Source organism: Rhinichthys klamathensis, unplaced genomic scaffold (assembly GCF_029890125.1).
Source record: "Rhinichthys klamathensis goyatoka isolate OS25496 unplaced genomic scaffold, OSU_Roscu_1.1 h1tg000010l_1, whole genome shotgun sequence".
NCBI classification, from domain to species: Eukaryota; Metazoa; Chordata; class Actinopteri; order Cypriniformes; family Leuciscidae; genus Rhinichthys; species Rhinichthys klamathensis.
The window spans coordinates 149,908-168,333 of NW_026606563.1; the positions used below are offsets into that span (position 1 = coordinate 149,908).

General features: G+C 41.2%; 2 protein-coding genes across 4 annotated transcripts in view; one reads left to right on the plus strand and one right to left on the minus strand.

The window, feature by feature from the left end:
* The window catches only part of raf1a (Raf-1 proto-oncogene, serine/threonine kinase a), a 42,666-nt gene extending 42,464 nt beyond the window's left edge, over nt 1-202 (minus strand). For both annotated transcript variants that reach the window (XM_056261165.1, XM_056261157.1), the window contains exon 1: nt 18-202. In XM_056261165.1, the coding sequence (XP_056117140.1) occupies nt 18-185 (168 nt within the window). In that variant the 5' untranslated portion in view covers nt 186-202. The remainder of the gene's footprint in view (nt 1-17) is intronic.
* Nucleotides 203-7,587: 7,385 nt separating this feature from the next.
* cnbpa (CCHC-type zinc finger, nucleic acid binding protein a) lies at nt 7,588-17,514 on the plus strand. Of its 2 annotated transcripts, none has more exons than XM_056261136.1 (5): nt 7,588-7,694; nt 8,789-8,900; nt 9,005-9,073; nt 10,900-11,098; nt 16,537-17,514. In XM_056261136.1, the coding sequence occupies exons 2-5, from the start codon at nt 8,792-8,794 to the stop codon at nt 16,652-16,654; spliced, it is 495 nt and encodes a 164-aa protein (XP_056117111.1). In that variant the 5' UTR covers nt 7,588-7,694; nt 8,789-8,791; the 3' UTR covers nt 16,655-17,514. The 2 variants fall into 2 exon arrangements, with proteins under 2 accessions (XP_056117111.1, XP_056117120.1); XM_056261145.1 differs by having other exon boundaries at nt 9,008-9,073.
* Nucleotides 17,515-18,426: the final 912 nt, after the last annotated feature.

Consider the following 18,426-nt stretch of genomic DNA (forward strand, 5'->3'; position numbering starts at 1 on the left):
CAGTCTCGGGCGCTCACCACTGTCCTCTGCTGGTTGGGCAGGAACACGCGGATGGTCCGGCTGGCTCTGGGCTCGTCTGAGGACGGGCGCTGAGGACACGGGGTCACACAGGAGCTCTCAGACACACACTCCCTGGTCCCCAGGCCGTTGGTGACGCTTCTCCACGCTCCCTGCAGCTGCTCCATCTCGATGCCCTCTCACACTCGCTCTGGGAAACAGCAGACACACACCAGTGAGCGGAGGTCTGCTCAATTAAAGGACGGTATTAGCACACTGTAATGCGTTGAATCACTAAGGAACTCTTCAGCACAGCTTGAGGTACCAAATACCAATAAACTATCACTATAACTGAACTGTGTGTGTAAAATGCTGCTATAATCACACAAGATAGAAAAGCAAACAAGAAATCTTTCAGTTCATTAGGCAGCTTTAAAGACTGGGCCATGAATACCAGCAGAGGGCAACTTGCTGGGTTCAGTATGGTTAAGACAAAAGAGTAAATCACTTGCATATTATGCAAGCAAATTTCATGCTAGGCGACTAAAAAATGTCTTTAATTAGCAAATGGCTAGTAAATTGTACAATTTCAGTCACCTGGGATTGAGTTACAGCCAAAACATAAGTCTAGAGCAGAATATAACTTCATTACTGTTTGGCTTTTGACCACTAAAAAAGTGTTCCAAATGTTTCATGGAGCCGCATTAGGACCTCCATATCTCTGGCTTTGTACCATCTGGGGCCTTTAAAATGAAGAGCCCAAAAGAAACGTTTGATAAGAACCAGAATCTGAAAGGATATTTAGAAATCTTTAAGACTTCTTGAGCTACAGGCATGCAAACTTGGGGCAAAACACACAGGAAGTGCTTTCCCCCCATTTTTGAACTGTCACTGTTGGCATATAATGCAAAAAAGAAGTAAACAGGTTTGACTAATACACCCACCAATCTCCGTGGACAAATACAATAATGATGCTGCCATCTTTTAAAAGTAACGTTTTGCAATTTGGCTCCAAATCTCAGGTGAAAATAGTCATTTTGATTCCCCTATAGAGAATAGTGGATTACTAAAATGTACATCCATGACATTTAGCCTAATATTTTAGCTTTTTTCTTCATTTATGCATTTCTTTCACCAGAAATGTTTTTGTCAAAATCAGAATATTTCGCCGGGGATCTCTGGTTGAGTTATTTTTATATTAGTTCAGCTAATAGTTTTAGCTGTGGTATAGAAATTTAAAATGACAATTGTGAAATTTCACTGGTATCTAATTTTGTTTTTTACAAAACTGTTTGTCAGAGTACATGGTTACATGGTCAAAAACAATGAAACCAATATTTATTAATTTGTTCGTTTGTGGTGGGGCTGATCACCCAGTAAAAACATAAAAACATTTGAATCACAGTTTAAAGGTAGGGTAGGCGATTTTCGGAGATGCTAGCAATAGCGAGCTAGCTTTGAAAGCATGAGGTCCCACCCTCCCTCCAGAGCGTCTCCAAAGCCTCCTCCAAACACATCAACACACACAGCAGAGCCGGGAAACGTCACGAGACGAGACGGTGTTAAACTACCTCGTGTCTCACAGCACACAACATTACAGTAATAATGAACAACTTCTAGAGCCCTGAACTGTATCACCTGACTGCTGCAGTTAATTTCGGCATTGATTGTGTTGACACAGAAACGCATAAATTAGCGTCATGAACAGCTCCGAGTATATAATGTCATGGGTTTCCATATCTTCCGAATGTCAGTAGTTATGGCGTGGAGGCAGCATAAGCTGGTTGTTTCGCTTCAGGAGGAGCTGTAAAAGGCAGGCGCGGAGTTTGCGGGGGGCAGGGGGAGCATTGCCCCTGAGCATTGGTGGCTGAAACCCGTTTAAAAAATTTTTTGCATTGTTAAAAAAAATACATATTATAAATATTTTAAATAACACAAAACAACTAAATGGTGGTAGGTAATACACATCTGATTTTATATACTGCTTTAGTAAAAAAAAAAAACTGCAATGGAAACAGGTTTTGCGCATTTACAGTCAGCTGACTTAGAGAAGACGCGGGGATAATAATAATAATTATCATCATTATTATAACATTTATTAGGCTACATATGTAGAAGACGCTTATCAAAAAAAGGAACAAAGCGATTCGTCACATATCATTCATAATACAGGGCTAAGATGATCACAAATGGGCTAAACAAGATTTTGACGCATATCCAAGTGTGTGTGCGGAATGTGGAGCGCGCACTGGATGGCACGGAGGCGCGGGGCGCGGGCGCGAACACTTGCATTTTCCTATCAACAGTGGAAACAACTTAAAATAGGCTAGCCTACTCTATCATTTCTGGTCATACAGAAAATAATAATACATTATTCGCAACTACTTTTATTTGTGTACACTCACAATAACAAGAAAACGTTGTGCTTTTGTAAAATAAAATAAAACAATCAGGCGCGCTTCATGGTCTCCGTGAACTGAAGCGCTATAACTGAAACAAAATAGCCTAAGCTAAAGCTTAAAATGTCCACTTTAAAACGAACAAATTCGAATCGAAAGCTAATACCTTCTGATTATGTAATCCGTATGAGAGGTGCATTTCTCTCTAAAGGTGCATCCGCCGTATAGAGCGGAGATGGAGATATGTTTTAGCCGACACTGATTTTTTATTAATAAACAATTAAAATGCCTTGTTATTTTTTCAGACACATTTATTAATTAGTATAGCCTATAACTCACCTATAAATCCCCTTTCTGTAGCCTGTGGTTATCTTCTCATTCAGCACATACGGGAAAAATATAATTTCCAGGTTCTAATTTGGCCTTAGAAAACCAGTTAAATCTACATTTTTTTCATATTAATTTGTCAATATTTTAAATGTTTAATAAAGGGGCAAAAAGTCATAAACAAAAATCTGAAAATTCGTCCATATTATTTATTTTGCGCAGCATTTGGTGTGTAGCAGTTCAAATTAAAATTTTGGTGTTCGACTTTGCGTTTTAAAAATACAACCGTTTATTTTTCGTTTTGCAATTACGGGTTAAATAAGGAAAAACGAATGGACACAAAAGTACACTGACCGTTTGGACATAATACGAGACAGAGTTCTTTATCAAATTCATAAAAGAAACAATAATTACAGGAATACTGGATTCTAAACCTCAAAGAAATGCCACAATCACGACCTCGGAGCAGAAATGAGGGAGAAACAGCCAGGAACTCTTAGGCTATAGGCTATGTGCCGTTCGCAGTATAAGGGTCTGCCATTAATGCTTGGATAACACCACGTCTCCTTCCATTAATAATAATAATGTCTAGTGCGGTCAGGGCAGGACTTAGGGGGCTGGGGGCCCCTGGGCTTGAGTTTATGTTTGGGCCCTATACGGTATACAAACATCATGGAGAAGCACAAATTACACAAAAATTTAAATATGCTTTGAGGTTCCTACAACAATTAATATGCAACATGCCTATAGTCAAAGTGTAGTGGTAGGCTAATTTTAAATAGTCAATATAATACAATATAATGCAGGATGTGCTCTCTAGGTTGAGATAAGATCAAAACTCTAATAATAAAGCCAAGAGAAAACAGTATTTTTTTAAATTCATTGTCATAGCTATCTGTCAGATTCTTAAATTTAGTCAACAAATTCAATCAGAATACAAAGACACGGTGTATGCCTTATTATGACCAAATAAAAGGAAGTCGGTATCAATAAAATCCATTTTTGGATTGACACAGGCTGTTTAGACAGGGCATGTATGGATTTATAATTGCATAAATTATGTTAAGAGATTAATGTTTTAAATGTAAATTTTTTACTGTAGAAATATGAAATGATTGAGAAAAATTAACTATGAAACCATTTTAACTATCAAACTAACACCGCCAGTAGGTGGCGGCAAGTCTCCATCTTAATGAGGGAGTTGGATCCTTTATTCAACCAATTCGTTCAAAAATCCTAATTCGTTTAATCTAGCAAACGACTGTATGTATGAATGGGTAGCCTAATTGAACCATTTAGCCTACTTATCTGATTCTATCAAAAATGAAGATTTTCTGAGGAACAAAACACGTGTTACTCGGAGGCGCAGCGGTTCAGCTGTTTGTTCTGTTTTCTTTGATTGAACTGATGTCACATTTGCAATTGTGCAGATGTTCGGAAAATCAGCGCTCTTGCTGGTGTGATAACTCACATATCATAGGCTCGTGTTTTAAATATATTAAACGGGAACTCGTTAGGCCTAAATGTTTTTTTTTTTTTTTTTTTATCATTTTGATGACATATTCCTATATTGTGATGGCAGTGGAGAGAGCGCTCAAAATTCTCCAGAGCACATAATTTTGTGAAAAAAAATAAATAGAAATTATCATTCTCTTTAAAGCAACGAGACGTGAACATGAGAATTTATCAAGATTTTTAAAATCTTAATTGAAGTAACTAAAAGCCCAATTGAAGCTGTTTAAAGTAGCCTACACCGATCGCAATGATGCAGATCAACACGCGTGTTATTCTTTGTGATAAATATCAGGTTGTGCCGTTTGATTATAGCCTCGAAGCTCTCAGTCGGGGGATATTAAGGCCCGGGTATTTTATTCCGTGCTCCCCTCCGTCTTTCAAACTATAGCCTTTCTACTCCGTGAGTGCGGAAAGACGCGTTCGGCGCGTGCGCGCGCACTATAGTGTATTGGATTTTGTTTTCAAGCACTCAAGTCACTACTTTGGGCTGATTATAGCCCTCGCTTGCACATGGCCAGACAGTGGAAATACGGCTAATAATTTCGGGATATCTGGCATATACAAGTTTAACTGAACAAAACAAACGAACGAAAACGGGTAAGGGAGGGGGCCCCCTACTGGGCGGGGCCCATGGGCTGCAGCCCAGTCAAGCCCAATGGTAAGTCCGGCCTTGAGTGCGGTGGCTGTGATAAACCTACCAACATCCGTTTACCATGATTTTTGGAATGACTTATCGCGAGAGGAAAAAAATTCATTTTAGTCGCATAACATCGGTTAATGGAAACGCCGTCATTTCGCAATAGTTTTTTATCGACATTTAGAAAAAGTCGCAAAAGTTTTGCGCAAATCTGTAATGGAAACGCGCCTAATGATTACTACATGAATGAATGAATGCTACAATGATTTTTTTTTTGCCCCCCCTGGCTCGAATGTCAAACTCCGCCTATGGTAAAAGGCTGTTTCGTTTGCGCTGCTCTGTGACTGAAGTCTGTCTACAACTCCGCATGAGACGCACTGATGGCGTGTGATGTCTGCGCGGAGGTGTGTATACATGCGCTGACAGGCAGGCAGGACCCAATGCAATGATTGGACGAGCATTGTATGGTCCTACGCCTTCCACAGACGATATATAAATACTTTTAGACCACTTAACTTAGTGATTGCTTTTAGTTTAAGATATGAAGAGACTATTAACCAGCATAACAAAACATGTTTCTGGAACAAATCACCTTCCCTGCCTTTAACTGTTGTTGTTGGGCTTTACACAACTGTACACACAACTGCAGTGACATCTCTTCTCAAATACAGACACTTACTGGAATTGTATAAATCATGTGTCATAATAATGAAACAAACAAACATACAGGCAATCCAGATTCTGTAACTTTTAAATGTATTTTCCAGGAAAACCTAAAAAGCTGTCAAAATAGCACAATCATGTAAGTTTAGGCCGAACACGTTAACTGCAATAAATGATTAGTGTTGTTATCAGAGTTTGTACATTTCATAAAGATCCCCATCAAACGCTATGTTTCACGCAAGCTCGTGATGTTGCTCGACTGTGTTTAATAACCCATGTTCTGTGTGTGTTTATGAGCAGAAGACATTCATTAACAAACACAAGTGCAGTCGCTAAGATGGAAAAGGGGTGTAAACTTCGTGGAAAACATGTTAAGCTAATATGATGATCTTTATTCGCAGGGCAGTCATTACATGCAGTTAAAAGGCATTGGTTACACAGTACACACACTGGCATGAATGTTGTTGAGCAGATCTTTTTACATCTGCGGCCCTATTTCTTTATCTATAACGTTAAACAGCAAACTCTACCAACATTTCACAAGCCAGTTATATTTTTATAATCACTAGACGAAAAGCTGATATGAGATGTAACACGGTCATTACAAAACTCATAATGCATTTTAGGAGCGATCAACACTCACCAGAGAAAGTTTGAAGAGTTGAGCTCCGCCATAACCTGAAGAAACGACGATGACGTCACCGACACAAGACGAGTGGAACCTCTCTCTCTCTCTCTCTCTCTCTCTCTCTCTCTCTCTCTCTCTCTCTCTCTCTCTCTCTCTCTCTCTCTCTCTCTCTCTCTCTCTCACTCACACACACTCACACACACACACACACACACACACACACACACACACACACACACACACACACAGACAGACACTCACACTTGTCTGGATTACTATATCTGTGGGGACTCTCCATAGACGTAATGGTTTTTATGTACAAACGGTATATTTTATCCCCTTACACTAACTCTACCCCTAAACCCATCACAGGAAACATTCTGCATTTTTACATAAAAAAAAAAAAAAGATTTAGTGTTTACCCATGGGGACCTCAATTTAGGTCCTAAATCCCCATGAGTCTGTGTGCATTCAGGTTTAAGTCCTCACCGGGATTGAAAAACATGTACACACACACACACCGATATATCAATATATGAAATATATAGTAAAGTAGAGTAAGTAAGTTAAGTAAGTAAAAGAATATAACTGATATTTGAATCACTCTCGTGTACTGAAATGAATATTAAACAACCATCACCTGTATGAGCCATGATCTGTATTTTTTATTATTAATTATTTTACGTTGAGTCACATTACGTTCATTACTTTATGAATATGTGTTGCTTTATATGATGTAAAACCGGGATAATAATGAATAGTTGGATGAATGAATGCAGATAGGTTTGAGTTGCAGTAAATGAAGAGCAAATATTCTTACATTATGTTACAAGATTTCCATGAAATAAATGTGGACATGGATGCAGTTTTAAAAGACACATTTTGTCGTTTGCTAACCATAATTAATATGGTAGAATTCAAAGTAGCATACTACTCTTACTATTTATGGCACGTAAATATGTTCTACTATTCTACTTTTATTAATATTTTTTAATCCGATTTGGCGACTAGATTTGAAAAACTGCACCAGCGGCTATAGCAAAAGCAGACAGTCGCGACTGCATATTATTGCACGATTTCTTGTTCTGAACTGCTTATTCAAATGAGTATTAATAACTCACTGTCAGTTTGAGTTCTCCCTCATAACTAAACTTTAAAATGTTGTAGGATCTGCATAAACGTAACCACAGACTTGGAAAAACATGTTTGGAAATAACACTTGTTATATATTCCAGTAGTTCTCTGTTTTTATAATAGATGGTATATAAACAAGCACAACGATAATATTCCATTTCTGAATATTTCCAACAGTGTTGTTTGCGTGGGCAGGACAAGTGTTTCTTTTAGATCAGCGATTGGACAGAATGGAGGGGTGTCTCCAGGCACTCGATCCTCATTGGTTGCCCCCGCGCTAAATCGTGAGGTCTTATTGGCTACTGTATCTGTCGCTCAGCGCATTCATGCGCAGTGCTGAAGGGAGGAGTAAACAGCAGTGAGTCACAGCTAACAGGCTAGTGTTCTGTTATAGGTGAGTACACACATTATCAGCGACAAACTCTCAATTCCAACTGGTTTTGTTCATATTAACTTAATGATCAGTTACATCTTTAATGCTGGCTTTGAATATGTAGACCGCAGCGTGTGTAGCGAGTGAGTGTGTTTATTCACGCGCGTTGAGCTAGCCGAGGCCTGCAGCAGCGCGTGCCTGCGCGGGAAAGACTCGTAGAAGTGCACGTGCACGTGTGCAATTCCAGAAATAAAACACACAGCAGTTCATAAATACTCACGCCACTGCAGATTAGTGATAGAATTGAGTGTATTTGTGAAGTTTTGTGGTGAATCTGCATGGTGTGGCCCAGTGTTGAGGTGGTAAGGCTGTGGACGGTGAACATGTGACTTTCCTTCAATCGCGTGTCATTTATCAGCTGGAAGTTACACCTATAAACTTGCATACATTGATTTATTCATTTATATGCAGTATGAATATACTCTAGTGTAGCCGAGAGCAGTTCACGTTACTCTGTTGTGCTGCGTTTCCTCGGGCTGATGTATGATTTAACGATTAGTACATGTATTAAACCATTATGCAGATGTTTATGCCTTCATAACTCCTCTGGTTAAATACGTTTATGAGTAAGTTATTGATAGTTGTCAGTGTCAGCCCTGTTAACTCTGTCAGACTTGTCTTTAGCAGTAGCAGTGAGGCTAGGACACGTGCCATGTGCCTTCAGCCTTCCCATTCACACCATATGAGTGTGGACTATTGCCATTGACTTAATTAAGTTATTAAAGTTGGGTGTAACTTAACGATTGTGCTAGCAAGCTCACACTGCAAATAAACACTAAGTTAGATTAGATTGACTGTCCTGGAAATATGGTGTCTCATGATTTGTCACTGAAAATGTTTTTTTTTTTTTTTGAGAATGAACTTAGATTACAAGGGTGTATAAATATAGAAACACTTGTTTAATTATTAATGTCTTTAACAAAAACAGTAGTGTCTAAAACCATAAACTAGCCTATGTTTAGGCCTTTTTTGCATGATGTTAGTGTTTGCAGCATGAGGTTCCCAGTGAACTGTTGAACCTTGTCCCAGAGGTAATGAGGTTTTAATCTCCGCAGAGAATGGACATGAGTACCAGCGAGTGCTTTGGATGCGGCCGCTCCGGACACTGGATCAAGAACTGTCCCAACGCGGGCCGGGGCCGTGGCCGGGGTCGGGGCCGAGGAAAGGGTAGGAGGACCGCAGGGCTTTATTTAAACACGCCGCATCTGTCCAGGAGCTGACTCATGAAGTCTCTCTGTGTCTCTCTCTCTCTCTGTGTGTCTCGGTCTCAGTAGATCTGTTCTGTTACCGGTGTGGAGAGCAGGGTCACATCGCCAGGGATTGTGAGCAGACCGAGGATGGTAAGATGCTGCGCCTCATCACACTTCCTTTTGGTAGCACTTGAAGATCTTTTGCAGGGCTCAACACCAAGGGTTTGCTCTACTGGCCCGGTCGACCCCACCACAAAAAAAGTAATAAATACATAAAATCAAAATAGGCCTGATTATTGTTTTAGTTGTTTTGGATCCATGTAACCTTATTAATACGTTTATGACACCACAAACTACTAGGCTAACTCATATAAATGTTAAATGTTGTTAAAGACAGTCACTGATAAAGTAAGGGATGATGTACATCCAGCCGGTTGTTCTTTATCCAGGGGTTTATTCTGAGATCTCACACACACACCTGAAGGGGTTTATTCTGAGATAACACACACACACACACCTGAAGGGGTTTATTCTGAGATAACACACACACACACACCTGAAGGGGTTTATTCTGAGATAACCAGCTGGATGCTCATCCCTTACTTCATTAGTATTGATCTAGTTGTAATATGTCATTAGGTGTTTAAACGCAAAGTTTCAGCGGCGAGTTCGGACTAGACGGACATTTAAGAGAGACAGTCATAGCACTTATTACACAGCATTTCACACATAAATAATTATGGTTATTTCAGATTAAGCCGTTTTAAAATCGTACCTGTTTGTGTCTTATAATCCTTTACAGCGTATAAAACAATAGTCACAAAATGGCAGCGGCTGCGTTTGATAGAAACGAGAGAGCGAGTCCACGATACTGGACTGCATAATTAAATAACTGTACGCAAAATATTGATTTGAGTTTTAATATTTCATTAGCTCAAGCGTATAGCGCTGCTGGCTCCAGTGACCCGGATGAGCCCGTGTCTCTGTTCAGAGGTGGTTATCGGGGAATAATATAGCGCTGTATGGCGTGACAGAATCGAGGATTCCACAGAGCCGTGTAATGTGAAGAAATAATTAATTTAAGCGCAATAGTACAAATAAACACATTCATAAAAATGAAATAAACAGTTCTTTTCAGGTTTTTCATGTAGGTCTAAACTAGATGTTCAGGTACAGAACTAGTAATCAACTGTAAAATATCACCATAGTCTTCACTGTATAAATATAGAATAACCCTCATTAAAGTTATTCAGTCAAGAGCATTGCGCAGTTGTTTTGTCTCTCGTTTGATTAACATAAAGCAGGAATATTAGCCTGCTGTCACTTTAAAGGGATACTCCACCCAAAAATGAAAATTCTGTCATTTACTCGCCCTCAAGTTGTTGCAAACCTGTGTGAGTGTCTTTCTTCTGCTGAACGCAAAGGAAGATATTTTGAAAAACGATTGGAACCAAACAGTTGTTTGGCACCATTGACTTCCATAGTAGAAAATAAAATACTATGGAAGTCAATGGTGCCAAAGGTCCAATCGTTCTTCAAAATATCTTCCTTTGTGTTCAGCAGAAGAAAGACACACACACAGGTTTGCAACAACTTCAGGGCGAGTAAATGATGACAGAATTTTCATTTTTGGGCGGAGTATCCCTTTAAGAGCTGCACGCATCCAGTGTAATGTTACGCATCTTACCTCGCATGTTTGATCACTGAAGACAGAGCCGACTGTTTACGATGATACTCAATTTGACAGTTTCGTGTGGATTTCTGCGTGTGCACTTTGGATATGTGTTGCTGGCACTCTCGCGTCTGCATGCGCTTGAATATTTAAATTGGCAAGGCGTAAATGATCCGCCTCGCTGAAGAAGCCTGGCCCGGCCGGTGTCTGGTTAGCGCTGCAGTCCTTAGTGTCGAGCCCTGTTCTGCATCACCGTTGGTCCTCTACATGGTTGATTAAGTGTTGTCTTGTTGTTTAAACCCAGCATGCTACAACTGCCACAGGAGTGGGCATATTTCCAGAGACTGTAAAGAGCCCAAAAAGGAGCGGGAGCAGTGCTGCTATAACTGCGGGAAAGCCGGTCACGTGGCCCGCGACTGTGACCACGCCAACGAGCAGAAGTGCTACTCCTGCGGGGGCTTCGGACACATCCAGAAGCTGTGTGACAAGGTCAAGTGTTACCGGTGAGTCCGAGCTCAGAGCTGGCTGCTTTGAACAAACAGTTCACCCCAATATAAGAGTTATTTACTCGCCCATATGCTGTAGCCGTCTCAAAGAAACCGTTCACCAATGAGAGAATTAAACTGACAAAGGGTGCGTTTACACGACAGCAATGGGGAAGAAGTGGAAGAGTTCCCACGTACAGATGGCAACGTTGTCCAAGCGATCCTGTTCACAAGCATCCGCAAAAACACTCAATATGCGGTTTGTAAAGAAGCTAGGGCTGGTCCGAATACCATTTTTTGAGCTTCGAAGCTTCGGTAGTAACGAACATCGAATATTCGAAGCTTCGGAATCTCTATAGCCTATGTCTGTCCGTTTGCATTTTGATTATTTCGAGAACCGTTCATTCAAACGACTTCACAAGGAGTGCAGTGTGTATTTGGTGCAATATAGATATAGACAGGCGAGACGCGACACGTTCAGAATGAATAAACTTTTAATAAACTACAGAACAGCACGAGCGGGAAGCGCGCGCCTCACGCGAGCAGAGCTTATATGCTCCGAGAATGGACACTGCACTAGTGATATAAAACACACACAGGTCTGTTAACTTAAGCAATATTTTTAATAAGGTAGTCTAATATTTTTCTCACTAACAAATTACTGACAAAGTAGGGTAGATTTAAATAAAGAAGCGGCGCACCTCGCACGCAGGGCTTATGCTCCGAGAATGGACACTGCGTTAGTGATATAAAACACACACACACAGGTCTGTTAACTTAAGCAATATTTTTAAGGTAGTCTTATAATATTTTTCTCACTGACAAAGTAGGGTAGATTTAAATAAAGAAAAACGAAATTTAAATAAATAAAAATAAAAATAATTGTTTCTATTATTATGTTCCACAATGTCAAAGCAGCAGCTTAACCCAAAACACAAGCTCAGGCATGCACTTCTGTCCACACACACTCCGCTGTTCTGCGCTCTAGCCAGAGAATACTCCCGTTGCAGGAACACGTTTAGTAGTCCAAGAAGAAGCAAATATATTTATGTAGATATAACGAAGTTATATGTTAAGTATTATATTTCACCAGAATTTATAGTGTAAAACATATTCAAGCGCGAATGAAAACCGTTTCGAGGGGGATGCCAGGTGTGCAAAAAGAAAAAGAAGAATATTCGAATGTCACATTTTCAAATCGAATACCAACACACCGAACAAATATTCGAATATCCGGGTCCAGCCCTAAAAGAAGCCCTATGCGCCTGTAGGCTGAGCACTGACACGCATGACAACCCTGTTTCCACATTCATGTTTTCTAGTTTACACAGAGGTGTAAAGTGATTAAGTAAATTAGTGATTAGTAAAAACGTATTTACATGGCTTCACTAATTTACTTAATCACTTTACACCTCTGTGTAAACTAGAAAACATGAATGTGGAAACAGGGTCGTCATGCGTGTCAAATTACAATTATCCTGTGTTACGCGTGATTATAAATGGATGATCGTCGCCTTCATCAGCGACTCGGCGACGGTCGCGCGCATCTCTAATGGTAACATTATACACTGATGAATCAGCGCAACCAAAACATGGGGACTTTTTTAAAGACAAAAACCCCACAACCTATTCGATATTCCATAATGAAATCAACTAATTCAATATTCAAGAAGCGTGACTCATCCCTACTGACTCATACCCCCATTTCTAGAGTGTGTTGAACAGCAGGGTGTGTGTTGGCCAGGACCTTGAAGAGTGTGTGTGTGTGTTGCAGGTGTAGTGTGTGTAGGGGTGTGACGGTTATTATATAACCGTGAGACCGACGGTTATAGTTGAACACCGTCAGAACTCTATAACCGCCAAAACCGTGCTATTAAAATATTTTTTACAAAAATGTTTTATCATAGAGAATGTTTAAATACTAATATCATCTTACGAGGGAAACGGAGGCGGAGTTAGTGGTGCTTCAGAGGCTGAGTGCTGGAGATGATTCGGGAGAGGTCTCTCCCCCTTTACCGATCAGAGCGCGCGCTGACACGGAGTAAAGCCTTGTTTAACTCGACTCGTCCGCATGAGCGCGAAGGTGTGCGCGGCAAAAATGACGCGTTGGGTGCGCAAGACCGGCAAGACCCCATTTCTCTTGGCGGTGTGCACAGCTTTTTTGTAACAGCGCGCGGCGCCGCATCCGAGGATGACCGACTTCAAGCCGAATCTGCCCGAGCATGTAGGCTACGTCTCACCGCACCGGCTCACAGTTTGCGCGTCTAAATTGCAAAGTTTTTTTGTTAAGGTTTTGTGTAGGGATGTTCCGATCACGTGATCGGAAATCGGGCCCGATCAAGTGGTTTCAGACTCGATCGGAATCGGACGTTACCTCCCGATCAGGACTCGGATATATGTAAATTAGGGGTGTAACGGAACATGTATTCGTAATTATTGAACCGTTTCGGTACGCATATACCGAACGATTCCAGGACCATTTTTCCTGCAGACAAAATCGGCGCTGGCGCGATCACCACGACGTTGCGCAACATCAAATGGCAAACGTAATGAAAGCGGAACGAAACTGCGCTTCTCATTATATTGTGCTTAACGGACCATTTCAGTTCAGACCAGCAACATCTGTGCAGCGCGAGATCAAGCGACACTGTGCTGAGAGATCCAGTGAAGAAAACATTTGAATTCGCCACTGAAGTAATAACATCACTGCGAGATCTAGTGAAGCGTTCACATTTCTCCGTTATTAACCGTAGATCTCTATTAGATCAAACAGCGCTGATGTGGACACCAGGAGAAACATTGTGCCGTGAATGAACATGGATTTAATGTTGCACTTCAAAACTCAAATATTATATAAATATATATTTAAATGTTATTTTTAATGTGATTACCAAAACATTATTTGTTCATCCTTCAAAGATTGTCCCCATTTATAAACCTGAAAGTTTCAAGATGTAGGAAAACTACAAAAATAGTTTTTCTTTTAATAGGAAATTTCTCTGGCATTTCTTTCTTTTTGCTGTATCGTATCGAACCGAACGGCAAATTTTGTGAACTGTTACACCCCTAATGTAGGCCTATATTATATTCTCATTATTTTTTATACACTTTTAAAACATTTTTATTTTTTGTTTACATGCCTGCCGGGTATTTTAAGTTGAGTTGCTATTTGTTTTTATATTAGACTTTTTCTATATTTACTGTTGCACTAAAGTCCAAAAGTGAAGATTTGATGTTATTTATTACTTGATTGTTCAAGCTGCCTCACAGAAGTGCTCTGTTTGTTAACAGAGTTGTTGAATGTTAAAATAAGGTGAATTAAATAAAAAATAAGGAACATCCTGGATCTGTTTTTTCTCTCTTCTTTATTTTTTTTTAATGTATTATATAAGTATCGGATCGGGACTCGGTATCGGTAGATACTCAAAATCAAATGACTCGGACTCGAGGGCAAAAAAACCTGATCGGGACATCCCTAGTTTTGTGTACTGTGTGTGATTTATTTCAAACAAAGCATGTTCATTGCAAAGCACTTTTTTTTTAAGGATTCATTTAATGTAAAGCACATTCACTTCTAGTTGTCTTGCTGTTCATTTTAAATAAACGTAGAGCGAGTAGCTAATCAGTGTCTGCATGTTTATTCAAACTAAGTTGTCCTATAACTGACGAACAGTTATTCAACCGAACGTCCTATCCCCCCCCGACGGGACTCACGTCATAACCGTCATCACCAATTCAGAAACCGGCACACCCCTAAGTGTGTGACCCTGAAGAGTGTGTGTGTGTGTGTGTGTGTTGAACAGCAGGGTGTGTGTTGGCCAGGACCCTGAAGAGTGTGTGTGTGTTGCAGGTGTAGTGTGTTGGCCAGGACCCTGAAGTGTGTGTGTGTGTGTGTTGCAGGTGTAGTGTTGTCAAGCACCCTGATGTGTGTGTGTGTGTTGCAGGTGTAGTGTTGTCCAGCACCCTGATGTGTGTGTGTGTGTGTGTGTGTTGCAGGTGTAGTGTTGTCCAGCACCCTTAAGTGTGTGTGTGTGTGTGTGTGTGTGTGTGTGTGTGTGTGTGTGTGTGTGTGTGTGTGTGTGTGTGTGTGTGTGTGTGTGTGTGTGTGTGTGTGTGTGTGTGTGTGTGTGTGTGTGTGTGTGTGTGTGTGTGTGTGTGTGTGTGTGTGTGTGTGTGTGTGTGTTGCAGGTGTAGTGTTGTCCAGCACCCTGACGTGTGTGTGTTGCAGGTGTAGTGTTGTCCAGCACCCTGATGTGTGTGTGTTGCAGGTGTAGTGTTGTCCAGCACCCTGATGTGTGTGTGTTGCAGGTGTAGTGTTGTCCAGCACCCTGACGTGTGTGTGTTGCAGGTGTAGTGTTGTCCAGCACCCTGATGTGTGTGTGTGTGTTGCAGGTGTAGTGTTGTCCAGCACCCTGAAGTGTGTGTGTGTGTGTGTGTGTGTGTGTGTGTTGCAGGTGTAGTGTTGTCCAGCACCCTGAAGTGTGTGTGTGTGTGTGTTGCAGGTGTAGTGTTGTCCAGCACCCTGAAGTGTGTGTGTGTGTGTGTGTTGCAGGTGTAGTGTTGTCCAGCACCCTGAAGTGTGTGTGTGTGTGTGTGTGTGTTGCAGGTGTAGTGTTGTCCAGCACCCTGAAGTGTGTGTGTGTGTGTGTGTGTGTTGCAGGTGTAGTGTTGGCCAGCACCCTGATGTGTGTGTGTTGCAGGTGTAGTGTTGTCCAGCACCCTGACGTGTGTGTGTTGCAGGTGTAGTGTTGTCCAGCACCCTGAAGTGTGTGTGTGTGTGTGTGTGTGTGTTGCAGGTGTAGTGTTGTCCAGCACCCTGAAGTGTGTGTGTGTGTGTGTGTGTGTGTTGCAGGTGTAGTGTTGGCCAGCACCCTGAAGTGTGTGTGTGTGTGTGTTGCAGGTGTAGTGTTGGCCAGCACCCTGAAGTGTGTGTGTGTTGCAGGTGTAGTGTTGTCCAGCACCCTGATGTGTGTGTGTGTGTGTTGCAGGTGTAGTGTTGTCCAGCACCCTGAAGTGTGTGTGTGTGTGTGTGTGTGTTGCAGGTGTAGTGTTGTCCAGCACCCTGACGTGTGTGTGTTGCAGGTGTAGTGTTGTCCAGCACCCTGAAGTGTGTGTGTGTGTTGCAGGTGTAGTGTTGGCCAGCACCCAGACGTGTGTGTGTTGCAGGTGTAGTGTTGTCCAGCACCCTGACGTGTGTGTGTGTGTGTGTGTTGCAGGTGTAGTGTTGTCCAGCACCCTGACGTGTGTGTGTGTGTGTGTTGCAGGTGTAGTGTTGTCCAGCACCCTGACGTGTGTGTGTGTGTGTGTGTGTGTTGCAGGTGTAGTGTGTGTGTTGGCCAGCACCCTGATGTGTGTGTGTTGCAGGTGTAGTGTTGTCCAGCTCCCTGACGTGTGTGTGTGTGTGTGTTGCAGGTGTAGTGTTTTCCAGCTCCCTGACGTGTGTGTGTGTGTTGCAGGTGTGGCGAGATCGGGCACGTGGCGGTGCAGTGCAGCAAGGCCACGGAGGTGAACTGCTACAACTGTGGGAAGACCGGTCACCTGGCCCGAGAGTGCACCATCGAAGCGTCCGCGTAACTCCTCCTCGACGCCCCTCCTTTCCTGATTGATGGTTGTTTCTCTTCTCTAAATCCTCTTCATTGGCCAACGCCTGGCAAACAGAGGCCTCTCCAGGCCCGTGAGCAGCTTTGAGTTGTGTTTTTCCTTTGTTATAAAGAAGAGGGGTAAAAAAAAATCATATTGCGTTTAAATGAGATGTTTATTTAGGTAGGTAGAGGTGCACCGCATGACGCTTGGTTAAAGAGCCCTTTCCATGCGCTGGTGAGCGGATCCGCGACCGGACGTCGTGCGCACGGGACCTCTGGGATCACGCAGATGAAGCTTAGATGAAATAAGAGAAGTCAGGTGAAGGCTCAACTCGGCCGTTTTGTTTTATTTTTGGTGGTTATATGGAGAAAAGTGTAAGCTGGCTTAAGAGGACAGACAAACCATGTTCATCGATCGCAGGAGCTCCATTACGGCTAGTGTCTCGACTATGAAAGGTTATATTGGTATTTTGGATTAATTTGAATATCAGAAGTCATTTTTTTTTTTTTTTTTTTTGCATTTTTTTTGCATTTTTATTTTGTTTGACGTTTTTCTAAAGTCATGTTTGCAGGTTCATCAAACGATGCTTGTTAATGCTGGAAGTTATAGAGTAATTTTAGTCCTTTCTACCTTTAAATTATCCGGAACAATAAAGAGACACGTGGAATTAGCAACAATTTGCAAAAAGAATGTTTTCACAGAAATCAGATATTTTTGTACAATATCACTTGGACTACTGTAAGAATATCAGTGCTTGTACTCAGTTTTTAAGTCGGAGGAAATTGCAACTTAAGTCCTAGAGCATAGATGTGTAATTTTAAACTGTCAATAAAGCTGGAGGAGGATGGGGAGTCTGTCTGCTTTCATTCATGTTCATCTAGTGCTCCTTTGAGCCCTCTATTAGCTCTCAGATTTCACAAGCAACTTTAATTTCTTAAGTGTGTAAAAAACACTGATTTTTCATTTTCTTCAGACACGACTGGCCCGTTTAGTAGATAACGTGCGCTGAAAAGTTTAGTAGGGGTGTAATGATACCCTCATGTCACGATACGATATTATTGCAATACTCCAAGACGTGATAAAAGGTTAACAAAAAATGTACTTTTGATTAAAATGCTAAATCTGGTATAAGTATTAATATACTTTTGTTATTGTCATTGCACAACTGCAGTGATATTCAGTGTACATCCCTATAGAACATGCAGACAAGAAGAACAGTGAAGTATAAATAAGAAAATCTACTCAAGGAAATATTTTAAATAAAACATTGTGATTGTATATTGAGTTGCTAATCGACAAACAGGCGAACAGAATGAACAAAAAAGGTGTAAATGAATGGGCTTGGATTTGGTGCTGAAACCCAAAGCACAGGATTATAGAGACACCAGAATAACAATATCCTGAAGCTGAAAATACAGAATTATTTTAGATGAATATGCTTGCACTCTTTCACTGACTAGATATATTTATAATAATGTAGGCCACTTTCACTGGTAACATCAGACGTTTGCCATTATCGGGACCCACAGATTTTCCCCCATTGCATTATTATACATTATACTCAACATCATATACAGTCGTTTAATGTAGTACTGACACTCTAAATTTTTCTCACATAGAAATTGTATTTAGGGTGAACTATCCATGACACATATTGTTGGATTTTTGTATTGCGATATATTGTCGTTGCTGTCTGAGTGCGTTTAAGCTATGCAGAGTCCCTCAGGAGCGGCTCTTCTCTACATCTGGAGTCCCTCAGGAGC

Coding starts and splice junctions, on each gene's coding strand:
- cnbpa (XM_056261136.1), top strand. CDS start 8,792: ATGGACATGAGTACCAGCGAGTGCTTTGGATGCGGCCGCTCCGGACAC. Junction 9,074..10,899: donor TTGTGAGCAGACCGAGGATG/GTAAGATGCTGC, acceptor GTTTAAACCCAG/CATGCTACAACTGCCACAGG. Junction 11,099..16,536: donor GACAAGGTCAAGTGTTACCG/GTGAGTCCGAGC, acceptor TGTGTGTTGCAG/GTGTGGCGAGATCGGGCACG.